The sequence below is a fragment of the Pseudophryne corroboree genome, chromosome 2 (assembly GCF_028390025.1).
Source record: "Pseudophryne corroboree isolate aPseCor3 chromosome 2, aPseCor3.hap2, whole genome shotgun sequence".
Classification (NCBI taxonomy): domain Eukaryota; kingdom Metazoa; phylum Chordata; class Amphibia; order Anura; family Myobatrachidae; genus Pseudophryne; species Pseudophryne corroboree.
The window spans coordinates 875,409,917-875,429,656 of record NC_086445.1 but is presented as its reverse complement, the minus strand read 5'-3'; the positions used below and the strand labels follow the sequence as shown (position 1 = coordinate 875,429,656).

Genomic DNA, 19,740 nt, shown 5'->3' with positions numbered 1-19,740 from the left:
ATTCCGGCACCCACCTGCCGGAATTCGACGGTCGAATTGTGTCGAATTAAAAAACGGGCGAAAAATTGCCGCAATTCGCCCGGAATTGCATATACCCCTTAATGCACAACCAAAAAGGCCCAAAAATTATGATTTATCCGTTAATGAACCCTGACTTGAGATTTTTACTAAAGAGTATACATACCCCCAGCCAAATTGCATTATTTATTGCTGTGAGGTTTAACAGCAGCTGGGTGTGGCCCTTTTTGGCTAGGAATAACAGGGGCAAAAGCATGATTTCTGGAAGGGGGTTTCCAAATGTTTAATTTTAGAGCGATTGTCGCCAGCTAATGAAGGATGCACAATTAGCATGTAACAAGCTATAGTCTGCCCCAAACAAAGTGCAGTTTATGTAATACAGTACTTCAGATATTTGCATCTCTCCAGGCATTGGGAATGGGAGGTTTCCGGGCAACTGTTGCGCCCCCCCCACCCCACCCACCTAGTTTGCCTATGCAACTAGCGCCTGCCCATTTTGGCAGGGTATAACTAGCTTATACCAAGCATAAAGGTACCCATCCTCTTTATAGAAACAAATTATATATGATTTAATTAGGATCAATAAGCGTTAACTACTGTACTTACCTCTCCTTCTTTTATTGAATCAGCTGCCGACTTTTTCAATATTTCAATAGGTTGGTTAATATAAAGTGTTCTCCTGCCTTCCACCATGTTCCCCAGGAACTGCACAGTGTACAATTTGCCATATTTGTTTTGTGGACGAGGATCATTCACAACACAGATCTGCAGTGAGAAAGAGGAACTTGTCAGGGAAGGAGATATAGACGTATTATACCATTAACAAAACATTTTCAGATGTTCATTTACTATAGCTCTACCCTACCCCGTACAACCAGTTATGAATTGAATGGGGTTGTTTTATGGTGAGTGTGTCCGACTCTCACATGCCATAGGGCGCCCAATCTCTCTGGATCTCAACACGGAATCGACAGTGAGGAAACATCGCATCCCTCTGAATCATAGTGACAGCATCCTCCTGGGGCTGGACGCCTTCTCTTCTCCCCACATGGTCAGTAAGAAAAGAGGGGGAGAGGAACATGAAGGAAAAGGAGGGGGGGCTACACAGAAAGACAGGGTCAAGTGAGACGGGGAAGGAGGGGTAGAGGAGAAAGGAGGGGGGTGAAGGGCGATAGCCAGAGGACAAATAGGACAGGGGTAGAGAGAGAGAATGAGAGGGCTTGGGGCAGTGACAGTCACGCCAGCTAGCAACCCAGCGAATGATGGATCCATTAGACTAGTGAATAATACATAAAAAATATTCCATCATGCCAGTGGCACTCCTTCACCCTTATGATTTGTGCACATATCAGACCACACCTTCCAGTTTACAGTGCAGTCTCCCCACCTTAAGTTTGGAATTGATTACTTAGCTGCCGTAATTACGGAGAGCTTGCGCTATGAACAACTCAGTTTCACGTGAAACAAGCTGGAATTTCCACGACAAATCCAGCATCCCCAAGTGTGGGTCTGAGTGATGGCTTCATAAGATATACTGGTGAACAAACAACAAAATGGGAAGAGGATGGGTGGGAGAGCTGTTTTCTTAATCTGAGAGCCAGGAAGAACTGATTATACAAAGCAATATGAGAACTGAATGTATTAGGAGTCAGGATGCTCTGCTCACTCCAGAATGTGCAGTATCAGCCTTACAAACGGATACAAATATAGCAGTAGCAAGACATATAGGAAAGCTATCAAACAACATATCTTTAGCAGATTATGTACCTTTATATAATAGTAAACCTACAATTTTACCCTCAGATTTTCACAAACCAAAGAATTCCGTATGGACGTTATCTGTTTGGAAGCTGGTCGGCCTCTTCTGTAGATTTCATTAAAGAACCTATAGGTATACAGTATATGCCCTACAGAAGTGCTGTGTTCTATGGATATAAATTCCCAGTGCCTTGACCACATTCAGTGAACAGAGAGAGCCCCATTAAATCTAAAGAATTATCCTCGTCTAAAGACACAATCCAAATATCCTGATTCAGCATAGGGACAAACCTTTTTTTTAATTCAAAGTTAGTCTCTAACAACCCTGTCTTCATGGAAAATGAGAAATGTTGACCTACAATATAGAGCTTTCTACTCTGAAAGTCTCCAAGCTGAGAAGATAGTTAACAAGAAGACAACCTTCAGATAAGGAACTTCACCTCCACCGAGTACAGTGGTTCAAAAGGAGGGTACTGCAGAGCTGTCAGCACCAAGTTGTTATCTCTAGGGTGGATGCACAACTACCAGATTGAACAGGTATGTCAAATGGGCGTGTACCAGAAACACCTGAATCTCTCGTCCTGCCACAGTAGCGCTTCCCCTTGTGGTTCAACGGACATGAGCGGGGGAGAGATGTGTGCTGAGCGGTCCGTGCTAGATCGCTCAGCACACATCTCTGCCTGTGTGTACTGGGCTCAAATCCCAGAATGTTAATTGGAAGAATGGTTTCCAGACTTGACCATTTTCCTTGGAAGTGTTCCCCCTGGGTGACTGCTCCCCAACCTCTGAGGCTTGCGTCTGTGGTTAATAGAATCCAATTTTGAATCCAGAACTTCCGGCCCTCGGTCAGGTGAGAAATCTAGAGCCACCACAGCAGAGAAATCCTGGCTTTTGGCGACAGACGAATCCTGTGGTGCATGCGGAGATGCGATCCAGACCATGTGTCCAACAGGTCCAGCTGGAAGGGTCTGGCATGAAACCTTCCGTACTGCAGTGCCTCGTAAGCGGCTACCATCTTTCCCAGAAGGCGAATGCAGATATGTACGATATCCGGGTTGGTTTGAGAACATCCCGCACCATCGACTGGATCACCACTGCCTTCTCCAATGGAAGGAATACCTTTCTGTACTTCCGTATCCAGTATCATCCCCAGGAATGGAAGCCTCCATGTTGGTTCCAGGTGAGATTTCGGTATGGTCAGAATTCACCCGTGATCCTGGAGAAGCGAGTTGAGAGGGCAATGCTGTCCAACAATCGCTCCCTGGATGGTGCCTTTATCGGCAGATCATCCAGGTACGGAATTATGTTCACTCCCTGTTTCCGGAGGAGGAACAGCATCTCCGCCATTACCTTGGTGACATCCTCGGAGCCGTGGAGATGCCAAAAGGCAAAGCCTGGAACTGGTAGTGACAGTCCTGTAAGGCAAACTTGAGATAAGCCTGATATCCAGAGACACCAAGAATTCCCCTACCTCCAGACTCAGGATCACCGCTCTCAGAGACTCCATCTTGAATTTGAACACCCGTAAATACGGGTTCAGCGACTTGAGGTTTAAAGTGGGTCTCATCGAACCGTCCGGTTTCGGTACCACAAACAGGTTGGAATAATGGGGGTCATTCTGAGTTGATCGTAGCTGTGCCGCCCCCCCCTACCAGAAGTGCAAAAGCATCGCACAGCGGCGATGCCTTTGCACTTCAAGAGTAGCTCCCGGCCAGCGCAGCAGTAGCGTGCTGGCCGGGAGCTACTCTTCGCTCCCCGGCCCGCAGTAGCTGCGTGCAACGTCACGCAGCCGCAGCGGGCCACTCCCCGCACGTTCCGGCCACGCCTGCATTGGCCGGACGGCGCCCACGAAACGGAGGCCAAATGCCGCCGTTTCGCCCCTCCCGCCCATCGACCGCCTCTGCCTTTCAATCATGCAGAGAAGATCGTTGCGCACCGTGCACTGTGGTGCCAGCACATGCGCAGTTCTGAGCCGAGTGCTACGCTGCGATAAACTGCAGCGTGCGATCGGATCAGAATGACCCCCAATACCCTCTGTTCCGTAGCTGAGGTGGAACTGGAACATTGACCTGAGTAAGTATCAGTTTTTGAATTGCATCCTGTAAATTTATACTTGCCTGCTGAGAAGCTGGTAAGCCTGGTTTGAAGAATCTGTGAGGTGGGAGGTCCTGAAACTCCAGTCTGTTTTCTTGGGCGATGAGCTCTTTGACCCAGGGACCCTAGCATGATGTCGCCCATACGTGACTGAAATCTTTTAACCGGGCTCCCACCTGCCCGTCTTCCAAGCAGAGAGGTCCACCGTCATGCTGAAGGCTTTGAGGAAGCAGAACCGGAGTTCTGTTCCTGTGAACCTGCAGTTGCTTGTTTTCTGGGTTTACCTCTATTGCCTTTGAAAGCTGTAGAAGAACCCTTGGCTTTATTTTAAAATTTTGCTGTCCGAAAGGACTGCAGAGTCGAAGCAGAATAGGCCTTGCCAGCTGGGGGGGCTGCGGAAGGAAGATATGTAGACTTACCCGCCGTAGCCTTAGATATCCACGTATCCAGTTCGTCACCAAACAGGGCCTCATCTGTGAAAGGTAGGCTTTCCACCCCCTTTCTCGAATCCGCATCCGCCGTCCACTGACGTAGCCATAGGCCCCTGCGTGCAGACACTGCCATGGCGCGTGCATTGAGCAATTCGATTTCTTTTATGGCTTCCACCATAAAATTTGCAGAGTCCTGTATATAGTGTAGGAGTAAAAGTATCTCACCTCTTGGTAACAAATCGTACCCCTCCATTAGGTTACCCGACCATTTTGCATTGGCTCTAGTGATCCAAGCATAAGCTATAGTGGGTCTCTGGCCCAGCCCCGCAGCTGTGTATACAGAATTGAGTGTGGTCTCAATCTTGCGGTCAGCAGCATACATTAAGGAGGCTGCCCACATTAAGGAGGCTGCCCCCGGGACCGGTAAGACTATCTTACGGGACAATCTAGATACCGATGCGTCAACAATCGGTGGGTTTTCCCATTTTTTCCTATCGTCCTGAGGAAAAGGGAAGGATGTCAATAACCTTTTAGGGATCTGAAACTTCTTGTCAGGATTAACCCAAGTTTCTTCAAATAGGGAATTTAATTCCTTAGATGTAGGGAAAGTAGCAGAGGATTTCTTTTTTACATCAAAATAAGATTCCTCCTCATCCTCTGTCGCTTTGTCAGGAATGTGCAGGACATCTCTAATAGCTTCTATCAGGGCCTGTATTCCCTGTAACAAAGCTGCATCCCCCCCTCCCGAGTCCACCTCACTCTCCTCAACGTCTGATACATCATCATCAGTATCAGTCTGCAGGATCTGGGCCAGTGTACACTTTTGTGGACAAATGGCAGGGGTCTGAGACGCCGGAATGGCCACTGAATCTCTATTCATCAGGTCATCTACCGACTGTCTTAAGTATTGCGTCTCCTTCTCATTTTGGGATAATTTATGGGAAATATTTGAGATCATCCCTTTCAATGAATCTAACCATACAAGTTCAGATCCACTAGCCTGAGAATGTGTACTATCCTGAGTACACTGTAGTGACCCCCCTGACTGAGAAAAATACTCTGCAGTGCATGAAACACACTCCTTTGACAAAGTAAAATGTGAAAGAACCCCCACACACACAGGACAATAGGTTAAAAGCACAGTTAACCCACACAGGGCCCCTTAGGGAGACACAGAGTATGATGGAGCCAGCCACATCACACCCCTATAGCTAATTTCCAAGTTTAGCTGGGTCATAAAACTAAGCACCCATAATAGGGGCTTAGTATACTATTATTGCTCCCCCCTTGCTATGATCCCCTGGTACCGCGGAGGTGATCTCGAGTCTTCCTGGAGGAGCAGCGCTTTCTTGCCAGCCTGTCTTTGTACAGCTGCAAAGGGAAAATGGCGCTGGTGAGCTGCTGGATCCGCTCATAGTGAAGCCCCACCCCCTTAATGGCGCGCGGTCTTCCCGTTTGTTTTATACTGGCTGAGGTAATATTTCTGCTCTACAGTGGGTTAAAACTCCTGTAAGATGTACTGCCAGTGTGGGTATTAATAGTTATGGCTTCAGCTCGCCCCTCACAGCGGACCACATAACACCCTGCATGTTTCTGAAGCCGCAGCCTGCTTGTCAGCGCTGCGCTCCTTCCCTTGTGCTGCCATTACAACCGACGACCCGCTAACCGGGACGCTGGCCACCTATTCACCACTCTACTTACTTCTGGCTCTGTTAGGGGAGGCGGCGTGCTGCGGGTCTGTACGCTCGCCGTGGTGGGGCTTGCAAATAGGACCCTCAGGAGCTCAGTGTCCTGTCAGCGGGGAAAGGTACCATTAACCCTAAGGAGGTTGTGCCGCCGCCGCCGCCCCCCCCCCCCCCCCCCCCCCCCCCGTCCCTAAGCCCCACGAAGCAGGCAGTCTGGTGACAATCAGACCTGCCTGAAAACAAAAAATAGAAAATTAATGTAGAAAACTCGTCAGGAGCTTCCCAAATGTGACCGGCTCCTCCGGGCGCATTTTCTAAACTGAGTCTGGTATGAGGGGCATAGAGGGAGGAGCCAGTGCACGCTATTTCTTAAAGAGCCCAAGGCTCCTAGTGAACCCGTCCATACCCCATGGCACTAATGTGGACCCCAGTATCCTCTAGGATGTAAGAGAAAATGTTTTAATAATCAGTACACACTGCATGTGCGTTATACTACATGGCTAGACAGATTATTTACTCATAGGCAACAACATTGCAGGGAGCATGTAAACTGACAAGATGAAAGATGCAAATAAACTTTTTTATTATTATTGTACAATACACAATATTAAAGATATCAGTAGCCTTTTTCCTTTATAAGCAGGCAAGGAAAGAGGTCTTATTACAGCAAACCGATTGCTTATCAGACAGAGCTGCTGGTTGTCCTCATTAGTTTACAACTTTCAACAGGGTTTGAGTATCTGCAAGAAATCCACCTCCAAACAGACACATACGCTCAGCAATGGAAGCATTTTGTGTGAAGACGTCCTTACTGGACTTACAATCTGTCTCATCCCTATCTGCTCAAGGAGTCATAAATAGTGAATGTGACTTGGTGGGCATTCATATGTCAATGTGGCGCTCATGCGAAGTGTCAAAAGATGTGTACATCCAATGCTGCATGAGCCCCACCGTGTCACCGAAATCTAGAACTTTGTAAGAGCTCACCTTGTCTTCCACACTGTAAATGGGTTTAACATGGTCCTTGTAAAAATCTTGGGGAGTGATGGGTCCAATCTTGTGGTACGTCTTCTCCTTGTCTCTGAACTCCCAGGTGAAGGTTTCTGGAGGGCTCCCAACACAGATACTAACCACTCGGTATACCTAAGGAAGAAAAGAAAAACAATTGGGATTGAAGAAACTACAGAGGCTAAAATACAAGCAATATCTAGATTCTTCAAAAGAAAATGAAACCATTACAGAAGTAATGAAGCTAATTTTAGCAGCTTTGTGGTCGTAAATACAAATTCTTTTGACTACTTTAAACAATTCTAAATACATTGTTTAATGCTAGCAGCTATATAAAAACTAGGATAGAAGACTTATCTCAAATCTATACAATATAAAGTAAAGCAACCACTTAACTGAAAATAAAAGCTAAACACAAAAAAACATATATGTCTGTGTTAAAGTTTTAGGAACTTGTTAGCTCACACCTGACTTCAAGAACAGAAGGAAAAGGCAGAGAGCAACCTGCAATGCTGTATGGATAACAGAGGACTATAGCTTGCAGCCTTTGTTTTGCTGTGCATACTTGTTTTCCTATGAGAACTGCTAACTACGCTAATATAATGAGTAAGTTCCAAGTAATTACTGTCTGCTTATATGCACTGTTCTTAAAAGCCCCATACACACTGGGCGACAACACAGGACGATATGAAGCATAACAATCTTTTTTGCAAAATCTATCGAAATATCGTCCCGTGTGCATGGATGAACAATGAGCGCACCCGCCTGTGGTTCATGTTTATCCATGATCTACCGAACATGCAGCTGCATGTTAACTATATTGTCGAGCTGCATGTTTGGGGAGTGCGGGGGATGACATCACTGAGCGATATCGTACATCGATATTGTTCACTGTGTATGCACTGGCGATCTCCACTAATTAGCAATCAGCGATATAGCACTGATTGCTAACTAGGGGAGGTCGCCCAATGTGTACCCGGCTTTAGGTCTTAATGCTGTTTTGCCCCATATGCAAAGTTACTTTTGTGCAGTCCATAGCTGGAATGACATCATTATCTGTTAAGTGAAAAATGAAAATATTAATGCTAGGATCGGGCAAGAAAGCCAGTAAATGGCACATAAAAACCCAGAGGGGAAGTTAGGATCTTACTTAATACACAACAGAGTATATCCTGATATTGAGGAATGTCTGGCAAGCTCCACAGGATGCTGAAGCTCTGTGATTACAACACATAAATATTATCCTAACAAGGGTATATAGGCATATAATGACAGATTGGAAGAATGACAGACGTCCTGTATAAACACAGCTCTAGCTACAAGATAGATCCTAAAACGTCTCCCCCTGACAGCGTTCTTCTAGGCTTTCCCAACTGAAGAGAGATGTGGGTGTGCACCTCACATACATACAGCTAAAGTGAAAACAAGACATGCCTCATATTGGTTATATACTTCTCCTGTGCCATTTCAGCTCTAGTAGTGTCTGAACCAGAACTGTACCTAGCTATTATCATGTGGTTAAAGGGTGCTTGCTAGTAAGTAATAAAGCAAACTTTTGTGGCTAAGGGGTCTATTTTGAAATGGTAGCATCTAGTTTCCCTTCGTGGAGAGGACCTTTCCCATAAACCCCTGGGTCAATGTCACAAACTATTTGTAATAGTAACCTGTGGCGAGCGAAGCGAGACACCGGGCCCGAAGCGTGGCAAGCGAAGCGAGCCGGTGAGGGTCCAATGGGGCATAGTAAAAAAATATCCTCAAATGAATGGAGAACGGAGAAAACACTTAGGTGCTGTAAGGGCAGAAGTTCTCTCCTGCCCTCTCGTTAAGTCACTTCCAGGTCCTGATCACGAAGGTAACAGACACAACCATTTTGAAATCCAGTAGTCAGTACATAGCTTCCTGGCAGTACATTGGTTAGGGGGTAAAAAGTCAAAATCAAGTTCACACTGAGCAGGGAGACAGAAGTGGAAAAAGAGACTGAACAAAGGGGCAGAAGAAGATGTTTAATTCAGCGGTGGACACTTTAAGCACATAGGGGTAGAGTGAATTATATTCTTGATATCACTCTACAAATGTTAAATGGTAATCCAGCCAAACAGCTCCTATCATTTCTCTTACGTCCTAGAGGATGCTGGGGACTCCAAAAGGACCATGGGGTATAGACGGGATCCGCAGGAGCTTGGGCACACTAAAAGACTTAAGACTGGGTGTGAACTGGCTCCTCCCTCTATGCCCCTCCTCCAGACCTCAGTTAGACTTTGTGCCCAGGAGTGACTGGATGCACACTAGGGGAGCTCTGCAGAGTTTCTCTAGGAAAAGACTTTTTGTTAGGTTTTTTTATTTTCAGGGAGACCTGCTGGCTACAGGCTCCCTACAGCGTGGGAGTGAGGGGAGAGAAGCAGGACCTACTTCTGTGAGTTTCAAGGCTCTGCTTCTCGGCTACTGGACACCATTAGCTCCAGAGGGTTCGATCACTTGGTGCGCCTAGCTGCTTGTTCCCGGAGCCACGCCGTCACCCCTCACAGAAGCCAGAAGACAGAAGTCGGGTGAGTATGAGAAGATTAGAAGACTTCAGGACGGCAGAAGACTTCAGTGACGGAAGGTACAGCACAGTGGTCACGCTGTGCTCCATGCTCCCACACATATCACCAACGGTATTCACTGGGTGCAGGGGGCGCTGGGGGGCGCCCTGGGCAGCATGCTACTGGAGTTTTCTTAGCGGCGCAAAGATTGTGGGTGCCTCGGCACAGAGTACAGACCCCCGCCGGCATCTTTTACAAATTTGAAATTGGCGGGCCGAAGCGTGCCGGGAAGGGGGCGGAGCTCCGACCCGCAGCTCAACGGCGCCATTTTTCCTGCAACACACGGCTGCAGGAGAGAGACGCTGCGGGGACCTCCACGCTTCTCCAAGTAACGGGGGGGGGGGGGGGCTTGTTCTGAGGGGGGCCGCAGTGTTGGTGCTTATTAGTGGTGTAGGCAGCGCTGGGTACATATATCGTGTTTTGCGATATATGGGCGCTGGGGTGTGAGCTGGCATACTCCCTCTGTGTCCTCTATCTGCGCTTGGTTGTTAGACCTGTCACCTAGCAGGGACTTTCTGTGTGTTGTGGTGTGTCGGTACTGTGTGTCGACATGTCTGAGGCGGAAGCTTATTCACCGGAGGAGGTTATTGGGGGAGTGGATGCGGGGCTAGAATTGGGAATGTCGACACAGCCGACACCGGATTTGTTAGCATTACTCAGTACATTAAACTCGAATGTAACTTCCTTATCAAAGAGGTTAGATAAGTCTGAGGCGCAGACCCAGGTGTGGAAAAAGTCCATGGAAGAGGCTTTGTCTCAGGTGCAAATCCCATCTGGGTCGCAAAAGCGGCCATTTAATCAGGTGGGGGATACTGATACCGACACGGACTCCGATTCCGACGTCGATTTCACTGAGGCAGCGTTACATCCCCGTTTGCTTAAGAGTATTCAGTACATGATTGTGGCTATAAAAGATGTTTTACACATTTCTGATGAACCTGCGGTTCAGAAAACAAGGATTTGCTTATTCAAAGAAAAGAAACCTGAGGTAAAATTTCCCCCATCTCATGAAATCAATACTCTTTGTGAAAAGGCTTGGGAGTCGCCGGATAAGAAATGGCAGATTCCCAAGAGAATTTACATGGCGTATCCTTTTCCCTCTAATGACAGGGAAAAATGGGAGGCATCTCCGACTGTTGATAAAGCTTTATCTCGTTTGTCTAAGAAAGTGGCACTTCCGTCTCCCGACACGGCAGCTCTCAAGGATCCGGCGGATCGCAAGCTGGAGACGTCTTTGAAGTCCATTTTCGCTAATTCGGGTGCATTACTCAGACCCGCTGTGGCGTCGTTATGGGTGAGTAGTGCTATTGCTAAATGGGCTGAAAATTTAGCTAATGATATGGATACTCTTGATGGCCCTGTGGATCCATCAATGGAACGCTGATGCCGACTCCAAGAGGGCTATGGAAGCGCTACCCTTCAAAGGTAATGTCTTGTTTGGTAACGGCCTGGCTGACCTGGTCTCGACCGCGACTGCGGGTAAGTCCTCTTTTCTTCCTTATGTTCCCACACAACAGAAAAAGGCACCACATCAACAGATGCAGTCCTTTCGTCACAATAAATACAGGCGTGGAAAAGGTTCGTCTTTCCTCGCCTCAAAGGTTAGAGGACGGGGAAGAAAACTTCCTGCAGCCTCAGGCGCACAGGACCAGAAGTCCTTCCCGGCTGCTACCAAGTCCACCGCATGACGCTGGGGCTTCCCTGGAGGAGTCCGAACCGGTGGGGGGCCGTCTACAAAATTTCAGTCAGGTCTGGATTCAATCAGGCCTGAATCCTTGGGTACTAGAGATCGTGTCTCAGGGATACAAGCTGTAGTTTCAGGAGTTGCCCCCTCACCGGTTCTTCATTTCGGCATTACCAGTAGTTCTACCGGACAGGGACGTGGTGTTAGCAGCAATTCAAAAATTGTGTCTACAGAGGGTCATTATTCACGTTCCCTCGTCGCAACGGGGGGAGGGGTTTTACTCGAGCCTCTTTGTAGTGCCGAAACCGGACGGTTCGGTCAGACCAATTCTAAATCTAAAATCCCTCAATCCATACTTGAAAGTTTTCAAGTTCAAGATGGAATCCCTTCGAGCTGTGATCTCCAGCCTAGAAGGGGGGGATTTTATGGCGTCAGTCGACATAAAGGATGCCTACTTGCATGTCCCGATATATCCTCCGCATCAGGCTTTCCTCAGGTTTGCGATACAAGATGCTCATTACCAATTTCAGACGTTGCCGTTTGGGCTTTCCACGGCTCCGAGGATTTTCACCAAGGTCATGGCGGAAATGATGGTTCTTCTTCGCAAACAGGGGGTTTCAATTATCCCGTACTTGGACGATCTCCTGATAAAGGCGAGGTCCAAGGAACGATTGCTGAGAAGTGTGGAGGTGTCTCTATCGGTTCTGCGACAACACGGATGGGTTCTCAATTTGCCGAAATCCCAGTTGACTCCGACCACTCGGCTTACGTTTCTGGGCATGGTTCTGGACACGGAGTTACAGAAGGTATTCCTTCCAGAAGAAAAGGCTCTGGAATTGCAGACGATGGTCAGAGAACTTCTGAAGCCGTCGAGTGTGTCGATACATCATTGTACTCGGGTTCTGGGGAAGATGGTTGCGGCGTACGAATCCATTCCATACGGCAGATTTCATGCCCGCGTGTTTCAGTGGGACTTGCTGAGCAAATGGTCCGGGTCTCATCTACACATTCACCGGAAAATAAGTTTATCTCCCAGAGCCAGAATTTCTCTCCTGTGGTGGCTACAAGCTCATCATCTCCTGGGGGGACGCCGATTCGGTATCCAGGAGTGGGTACTTCTGACAACAGATGCAAGTCTTCGGGGCTGCGGTGCAGTCACCCAAGGAAGAAACTTCCAGGGAAAATGGTCGATCCAGGAAGCTTGTCTCCACATAAATGTTCTAGAGTTAAGAGCCATTTACAACGGCCTGCTCCAAGCAGGAAATCTTCTTCAGGGTCGACCGGTCCTAGTACAGTCAGACAACATCACAGCAGTGGCCCATATAAACTGGCAAGGCGGAACAAGGAGCAGAGCGGCAATGGCGGAAGCCACAAAGATACTTCGCTGGGCGGAACAACACGTCAGCACACTGTCAGCAGTTTTCCTACCGGGGATGGACAACTGGGAAGCGGATTTTCTCAGCAGACACGACCTCCATCCGGGAGAGTGGGCTCTGCACCAAGAAGTCTTTGCAGAGGTGACAAGACGCTGGGGAATTCCGTTAATAGACATGATGGCGTCTCGGCTCAACAAGAAGCTCCCGAGGTATTGTTCCAGAGCAAGGGACCCACAGGCCACGGCGGTGGACGCCCTGGTGTCTCCGTGGGTTTTCCAGTCGGTGTATGTGTTCCCTCCTCTTCCTCTCATTCCAAAGGTGCTGGGGATCATTCGTCGAACAAAGGTTCAGGCGATTCTCTTCGTTCCAGACTGGCCAAGAAGGGCCTGGTATCCGGATCTTCAGGACTTACTGGTGGAAGATCCTTGGCCGCTTCCTCTAAGGGAGGATCTGTTGTTACAGGGTCCATGCGTGTTTCCGGACTTACCGCGGCTGCGTTTGACGGCATGGAGGTTGAGCGCCAGATCTTAGCTCGTAAGGGTATTCCCAGGGAGGTCATTCCAACTCTTATTAAGGCTAAGAAAGAGGTTACGGCGAAACACTATCACCGTATCTGGAGGTTAAAAAGACTCCTGCGGAAGATTTTCACTTGGGTCGTTTTCTCCACTTTTTACAGGCGGGTGTAGATGCAGGCCTGAAATTGGGTTCCATCAAAGTGCAAATTTCGGCTTTGTCTATTTTCTTTCAAAAAGAGTTAGCTGCTCTCCCAGAGGTTCAGACTTTTGTAAAGGGTGTAATGCATATCAATCCACCGTTTGTACCGCCTGTAGCGCCATGGGACCTTGAGGTAGTCTTGCGGTTCCTCATGTCTTCCTGGTTTGAACCTTTGCGGAAGGTTGAGTTAAAGTTTCTCACTTGGAAGGTGGTTATGCTTTTGGCACTGGCATTTGCCAGGCGAGTATCGGAATTGGCAGCGTTATCTCATAAGAGTCCGTACTTGGTTTTTCATTCGGATAGGGCGGAATTGAGGACTCGTCAACAATTTCTGCCAAAGGTGGTTTCGTCATTTCACATTAACCAACCTATTGTAGTTCCGGTGGCTACGGAAGAGGTGGCGATTCCAAAATCTCTGGACGTTGTAAGAGCGTTAAAAGTTTACGTTTCTAGGACAGCGGTTACTAGGAAAACGGAAGCGTTATTTGTTTTGTATGCGGCCAGCAAGGTTGGTCATCCTGCGTCAAAACAGACTATTGCACGCTGGATTTGTAGTACGATCCAGCAAGCTCATTCTTCGGTGGGGTTGCCGGTGCCAAAGTCGGTGAAAGCCCATTCTACCACCTCGGGCTCCTCTTGGGCGGCTGCCCGAGGTGTTTCGGCACTACAACTTTGCCGTGCGGCTACTTGGTCGGGTTCGAACACTTCTGCAAAATTCTATAAGTTCGATACCCTGGCCGATGAGGACCTGGCGTTTGCTCAGTCGGTGCTGCAGAGTCGTCCGCACTCTCCCGCCCGCTCTGGAGCTTTGGTATAATCCCCATGGTCCTTTTGGAGTCCCCAGCATCCTCTAGGACGTAAGAGAAAATAGGATTTTGGTACTCACCGTTAAATCCTTTTCTCCTAGTCCGTAGAGGATGCTGGGCGCCCGTCCCAGTGCGGACTGTTTCTTGCATTATATATATATTTTTCTTACTGGTTAAGTTAGTTTTTACACGACTTGTGTATTGGGTTATTGCAGCTGGTTGCTGGAGTTTTATGCATACTGTTATCTGGTTTGGTGTTATTCCGGTTGTACGGTATGTTATGGTGTGGGCTGGTAATTTGGTAGCCCTTAGTTAAGACAAAAATCTTTCCTTGTAATGTCCGTCTCTCCTGGGCACAGTTCCTATAACTGAGGTCTGGAGGAGGGGCATAGAGGGAGGAGCCAGTTCACACCCAGTCTTAAGTCTTTTAGTGTGCCCAAGCTCCTGCGGATCCCGTCTATACCCCATGGTCCTTTTGGAGTCCCCAGCATCCTCTACGGACTAGGAGAAAAAGATTTAACGGTGAGTACCAAAATCCTATTTTTCTAAACATATGACAGGAGCTGAGTAGCTGGAACACCATTTATCATTCTTAACGAGTGATAACAAGAATATAACGCGTTGTTAAATCTGCCCCGTACCGTGATAGAAGGTTTAGAAGACAGGGAATGGCTAGAGCAAGGAGCGCAGATCTTTGAAGTTCAGTACTAGTGTTACAACATAAGACTTGACTTAAGATTTTGGAACAAGGAGAACTTTCAGTGTTTGTGGACTGGAACTAAGGGCCTGATTCAGAAATATACGCAAATGCCTTCGCATCTGCAGATATGCAACTGCATACGGGATCGCAGTCAGCTACATACGGGATCGCAGTCGTAAGCTGCGACACACTCCAGAAACAGATGTGACACACCTGTGAGTTGCCACTCCCCTGTTACCTCCAGCAAATTCTCCCTTAAGGTCAATCACTTTGCGAATAAATCCTCTCTGCGACAGTCACGGCACATGCATAGTGTGACTCAGATGCCTATGCAGTGGAAACAAATAGTTCCTCTGTGTACAACATCAACACTGCATGTAACTCTGAATGAGACCCTAAGTTACCAAGCTGCAGCTATCCAACCAACAATTTAAAACGCAAACATAGATCTGATGAGGTACTGAATTAATAACTTCCAAAGTGAAACTCTGGAGTATCATAGGAGATCTACAACAGCTGGAAATCCCAAGGATTCCCGTAAATGGACTATGAAGAGCTGTAAAGGTTGGATAACATTGATTAATATTACTTATATATCCTAAACTTGTTCTATCTTTCTAGTTGATGCAAATGAGGCAGAGCTGCACACATGCCAGCTTGTGTATGGTGTCTTGCATGAATTTGCATTGTGCATGCTGGAAAAAAAGAAAAGAAAAGAAAAGAGAGTGTATGCAAATATAAGACTGCTCAATCAAATGGGTTCCAAACATCTACATTGTGAGGGGTAAAGGAGTTCTCAAGTAAAAAATGTCACTAAGGGAATAATTACACAAATGCAGCCCATGCATACCAGCATGTATGTGTACCTATGCCTGCTAGGAGGTGAGTCTTTTGCACCTAGTACAGGGCGGGTGCAAGTGCTAAGTGCTAATGCTGACTAGTAGTAAACCAGGCACATACTGTATACTGCCTATACAGGAGCATACACATCTCAAGATGTGCACAGCTCTACAGAACAGTTAGCATAGTGGTTACATCACTTCTTCACAGTAGTGAGGTCATGAGTGCAATTCCTGGCCGATGCACTATGTGTGGAGTTTGTATGTTATCCCCAGTGTTTGCGTGAGTTTCCTCCAACACCCCAACAAACATAATGGTAGGTTAGCCGAGTTCTGACAAATAAATGAATGCTAGTGTGTGAGCGCCCATGTGATAGGGAGTATTGTTTAAGAAATATACGTAAATTGTAAGCTCCACTGGGACAGGGACATGTGTGAATGACTGAAAATAGGATTTTAATACCTACCGGTAAATCCCTTTCTCTTAGTCCGTAGAGGATGCTGGGGATGCTTCAAGAACCATGGGGTATAGACGGAATCCGCAGGAGACATGGGCACACTATAAGACTTTAAATGGGTGTGAACTGGCTCCTCCCTCTATGCCCCTCCCCCAGACTCCAGTTATAGGAACTGTGCCCAGGGAGACGGACATTTCGAGGAAAAGGATTTATTTATTTTAAACTAAGGTGAGATACATACCAGCTCACACCTCAAACACGCCGTACAACATGGCATTCAACAACAACGCATGCAACGGCATGACCAACAGTCACAGACTGACTGAACTCAACGCAACATGAGCATAACTATAACCAAACTGCAGATACAGCCCGCACTGGGACAGGCGCCCAGCATCCTCTACGGACTAAGAAAAAAGGATTTACCGGTAGGTATTAAAATCCTATTTTCTCATACGTCCTAGAGGATGCTGGGGATGCTTCAAGAACCATGGGGTTTATACCAAAGCTCTAGAACGGGCGGGAGAGTGCGGATGACTCTGCAGCACCAATTGACCAAACAAGAGGTCCTCCTCAGCCAGGGTATCAAACTTGTAAAACTTCGCAAAGGTGTTTGAACCTGACCAAGTAGCAGCTCGGCAAAGTTGTAACGCCGAGATTCCCCGGGCAGCCGCCCAGGATGAGCCCACCTTCCTGGTAGAATGGGCTTTCACCGACTTCGGTAACGGCAATCCTGCTGTAGAATGAGCCTGCTGAATCGTATTACAAATCCAGCGTGCAATACTCTGCTTAGAAGCAGGAGCCCCAATCTTGTTGGGAGCCCACAGGACAAACAGAGCCTCTGTTTTCCTAATCTGAGCCGTTCTGGCGACATAGATCTTCAATGCTCTGACCACATCGAGAGACTTTGACTCCGCCAAGGCGTCAGTAGCCACTGGCACCACAATTGGCTGGTTAACATGAAATGATGAAACCACTTTTGGCAGAAATTGCTGACGAGTTCTCAACTCCGCTATATCAGAATGGAAAATCAAATAGGGGCTTTTGTGAGACAAAGCCGCCAACTCAGACACTCGCTTTGCAGACGCCAAGGCCAACAACATGACCACTTTCCAAGTAAGGAATTTCAACTCAACCTTGTGCAAAGGTTCAAACCAATGTGATTGCAAGAATTGCAACACCACATTAAGGTCCCATGGTGCCACTGGGGGCACAAAGGGAGGTTGGATGTGCAGCACGCCTTTTACGAAGGTCTGAACTTCGGCCAATTCTTTTTGAAAAAAGATCGACAAGGCTGAAATCTGTACTTTAATAGAGCCTAACTTTAGGCCCGTATCCACACCTGCTTGTAGGAAATGGAGCAAACGCCCCAGGTGAAATTCTTCCGTAGGAGCCCTCTTGGATTCACACCAAGACACATATTTTCTCCAAATACGGTGGTAATGCTTTGCCGTTACTTCTTTTCTAGCCTGAAGAAGTGTAGGAATGACTTCACTGGGAATACCCTTCCGGGCTAGGATTTGGCGTTCAACCGCCACGCTGTCAAACGCAGCCGCGGTATGTCCTGATACACGCACGGCCCCTGTTGCAACAGGTCCTCCCGAAGAGGAAGAGGCCAGGGATCTTCTATGAGCAACTCCTGAAGATCTGGATACCAGGCCCTTTTTGGCCAATCCGGAACAATGAGGATCGCCTGAACCCTTGTTCTTCTTATAATTTTTATCACCTTTGGAATGAGTGGAAGTGGAGGGAACACATAGACCGACTGAAACACCCACGGTGTCTCTAGGTTGTCCACCGCTATCGCTTGAGGGTCCCTTGACCTGGAACAATATCTCTGAAGTTTCTTGTTGAGGCGGGACGCCATCATGTCCACTTGAGGAACTCCCCAATGACTTGTCACTTCTGCAAAGACCTCTTGATGAAGACCCCACTCTCCTGGATGGAGATCGTGTCTGCTGAGGAAGTCTGCTTCCCAGTTGTCCACTCCTGGAATGAAGACCGCTGACAGAGCGCTGGCATGTCTTTCCGCCCAGCGAAAAACCTTTGTGGCCTCGGCCATTGCCGCTCTACTCCTTGTTCCGCCCTGACGGTTTATGTACGCCACTGCTGTTGCGTTGTCTGACTGAATCAAGACCGGCAGCCCCCAAAGAAGATGTTCTGCTTGCAGTATGCCGCTGTAGATGGCTCTTAATTCCAGAACGTTTATGTGTAAACAAGCTTCCTGGCCTGACCACTTTCCCTAAAAATTTCTTCCCTGTGTGACTGCTCCCCAGCCTCGGAGGCTTGCATCTGTGGTCACCAGGATCCAATCCTGAATCCCGAACCTGCGTCCCTCCAGAAGGTGAGAACTGTGTAGCCACCACAGAAGGGAAATTCTGGTCCTGGGAGATAGAATTATTTTCCGGTGCATGTCCAGGTGAGACCCGGACCACTGGTCCAGCAGGTTCCACTGAAACACCCTGGCATGGAACCTGCCATACGGAATGGCCTCATAGGCCGCCACCATCTTCCCCAGCAACCGAGTGCAGTGAAGAACGGACACCTTTGCGGTTTCAGAATCTGTCTTACCATGTTCTGTATTTCCAGAGCTTTTTTCACTGGAAGAAAAACTCTCTGAAATTCTGTATCCAGAATCATACCCAGGAACGACAGCCGTGTCGTCGGATCCAACTGTGATTTTGGCAAATTTAGGAGCCAACCGTGTTGTTGCAGAATCGTCAGTGAAATGGCAACATTCTTCAACAATTGCTCCTTGGACCTCGCTTTTATCAGGAGATCGTCCAAGTACGGGATAATTGTGATACCCTGCTTGCGCAGGAGAACCATCATTTCCGCCATTACTTTGGTGAAAATCCTCGGAGCCATGGACAGACCAAACGGCAACGTCTGAAATTGGTAATGACAATCCTGCACAGCAAATCTCAGGTAAGCCTGATGTGGAGGATATATGGGGACATGTAAGTAGGCATCTTTTATGTCGACCGACACCATAAAATCCCCCTCCTCCAGACTGGAGATCACTGCTCGTAGAGACTCCATCTTGAACTTGAATCTTTTCAGAAAGAAATTGAGGGATTTTAGGTTTAGAATCGGTCTGACTGAGCCATCCGGCTTCGGGACCACAAACACTCTCGAATAAAAACCTTACCAGACGGGGGTACCGTGACAATCACTTGATTTTGACACAACTTTAGTATCGCAGCGCTTACTATCTCTCTTTCTGGAAGAGAAGCTGGCAAGGCCGGTTTGAAAAATCGGTGAGGGGGCACGTCTTGAAACTCTAATTTGTACCCCTGGGTTACAATGTCTACTAACCAGGGATCCAGGTCCGAGTGCACCCAGATGTGGCTGAAGAGCTTGAAACGTGCCCCCACTGGTGCGGACTCCCGCAGAGGAGCCCCAGCGTCATGCGGTGGATTTGGTAGAAGCCGGAGAGGACTTCTGCTCTAGGGAACTTGCCACAGCCTGTGACCTTTTTCCCCGACCTCTCCCCCTTGCAGCAAGGAAGGAGGACCCACGTCCTTTTTTGAATCTATTGGGCCGAAAGGACTGCATCTGATAGTGAGGCGATTTCTTCTGCTGCG

General features: G+C 47.8%; 1 protein-coding gene across 2 annotated transcripts in view; it reads right to left on the bottom strand.

The window, feature by feature from the left end:
- The window catches only part of BLMH (bleomycin hydrolase), a 194,887-nt gene that overhangs the window by 74,397 nt on the left and 100,750 nt on the right, over positions 1-19,740 (bottom strand). For both annotated transcript variants that reach the window (XM_063955955.1, XM_063955954.1), the window contains exons 7-8: positions 6,974-7,129; positions 625-783 (exon numbers count right to left, since the gene is read on the bottom strand). In XM_063955955.1, the coding sequence (XP_063812025.1) occupies positions 625-783; positions 6,974-7,129 (315 nt within the window). The remainder of the gene's footprint in view (positions 1-624; positions 784-6,973; positions 7,130-19,740) is intronic.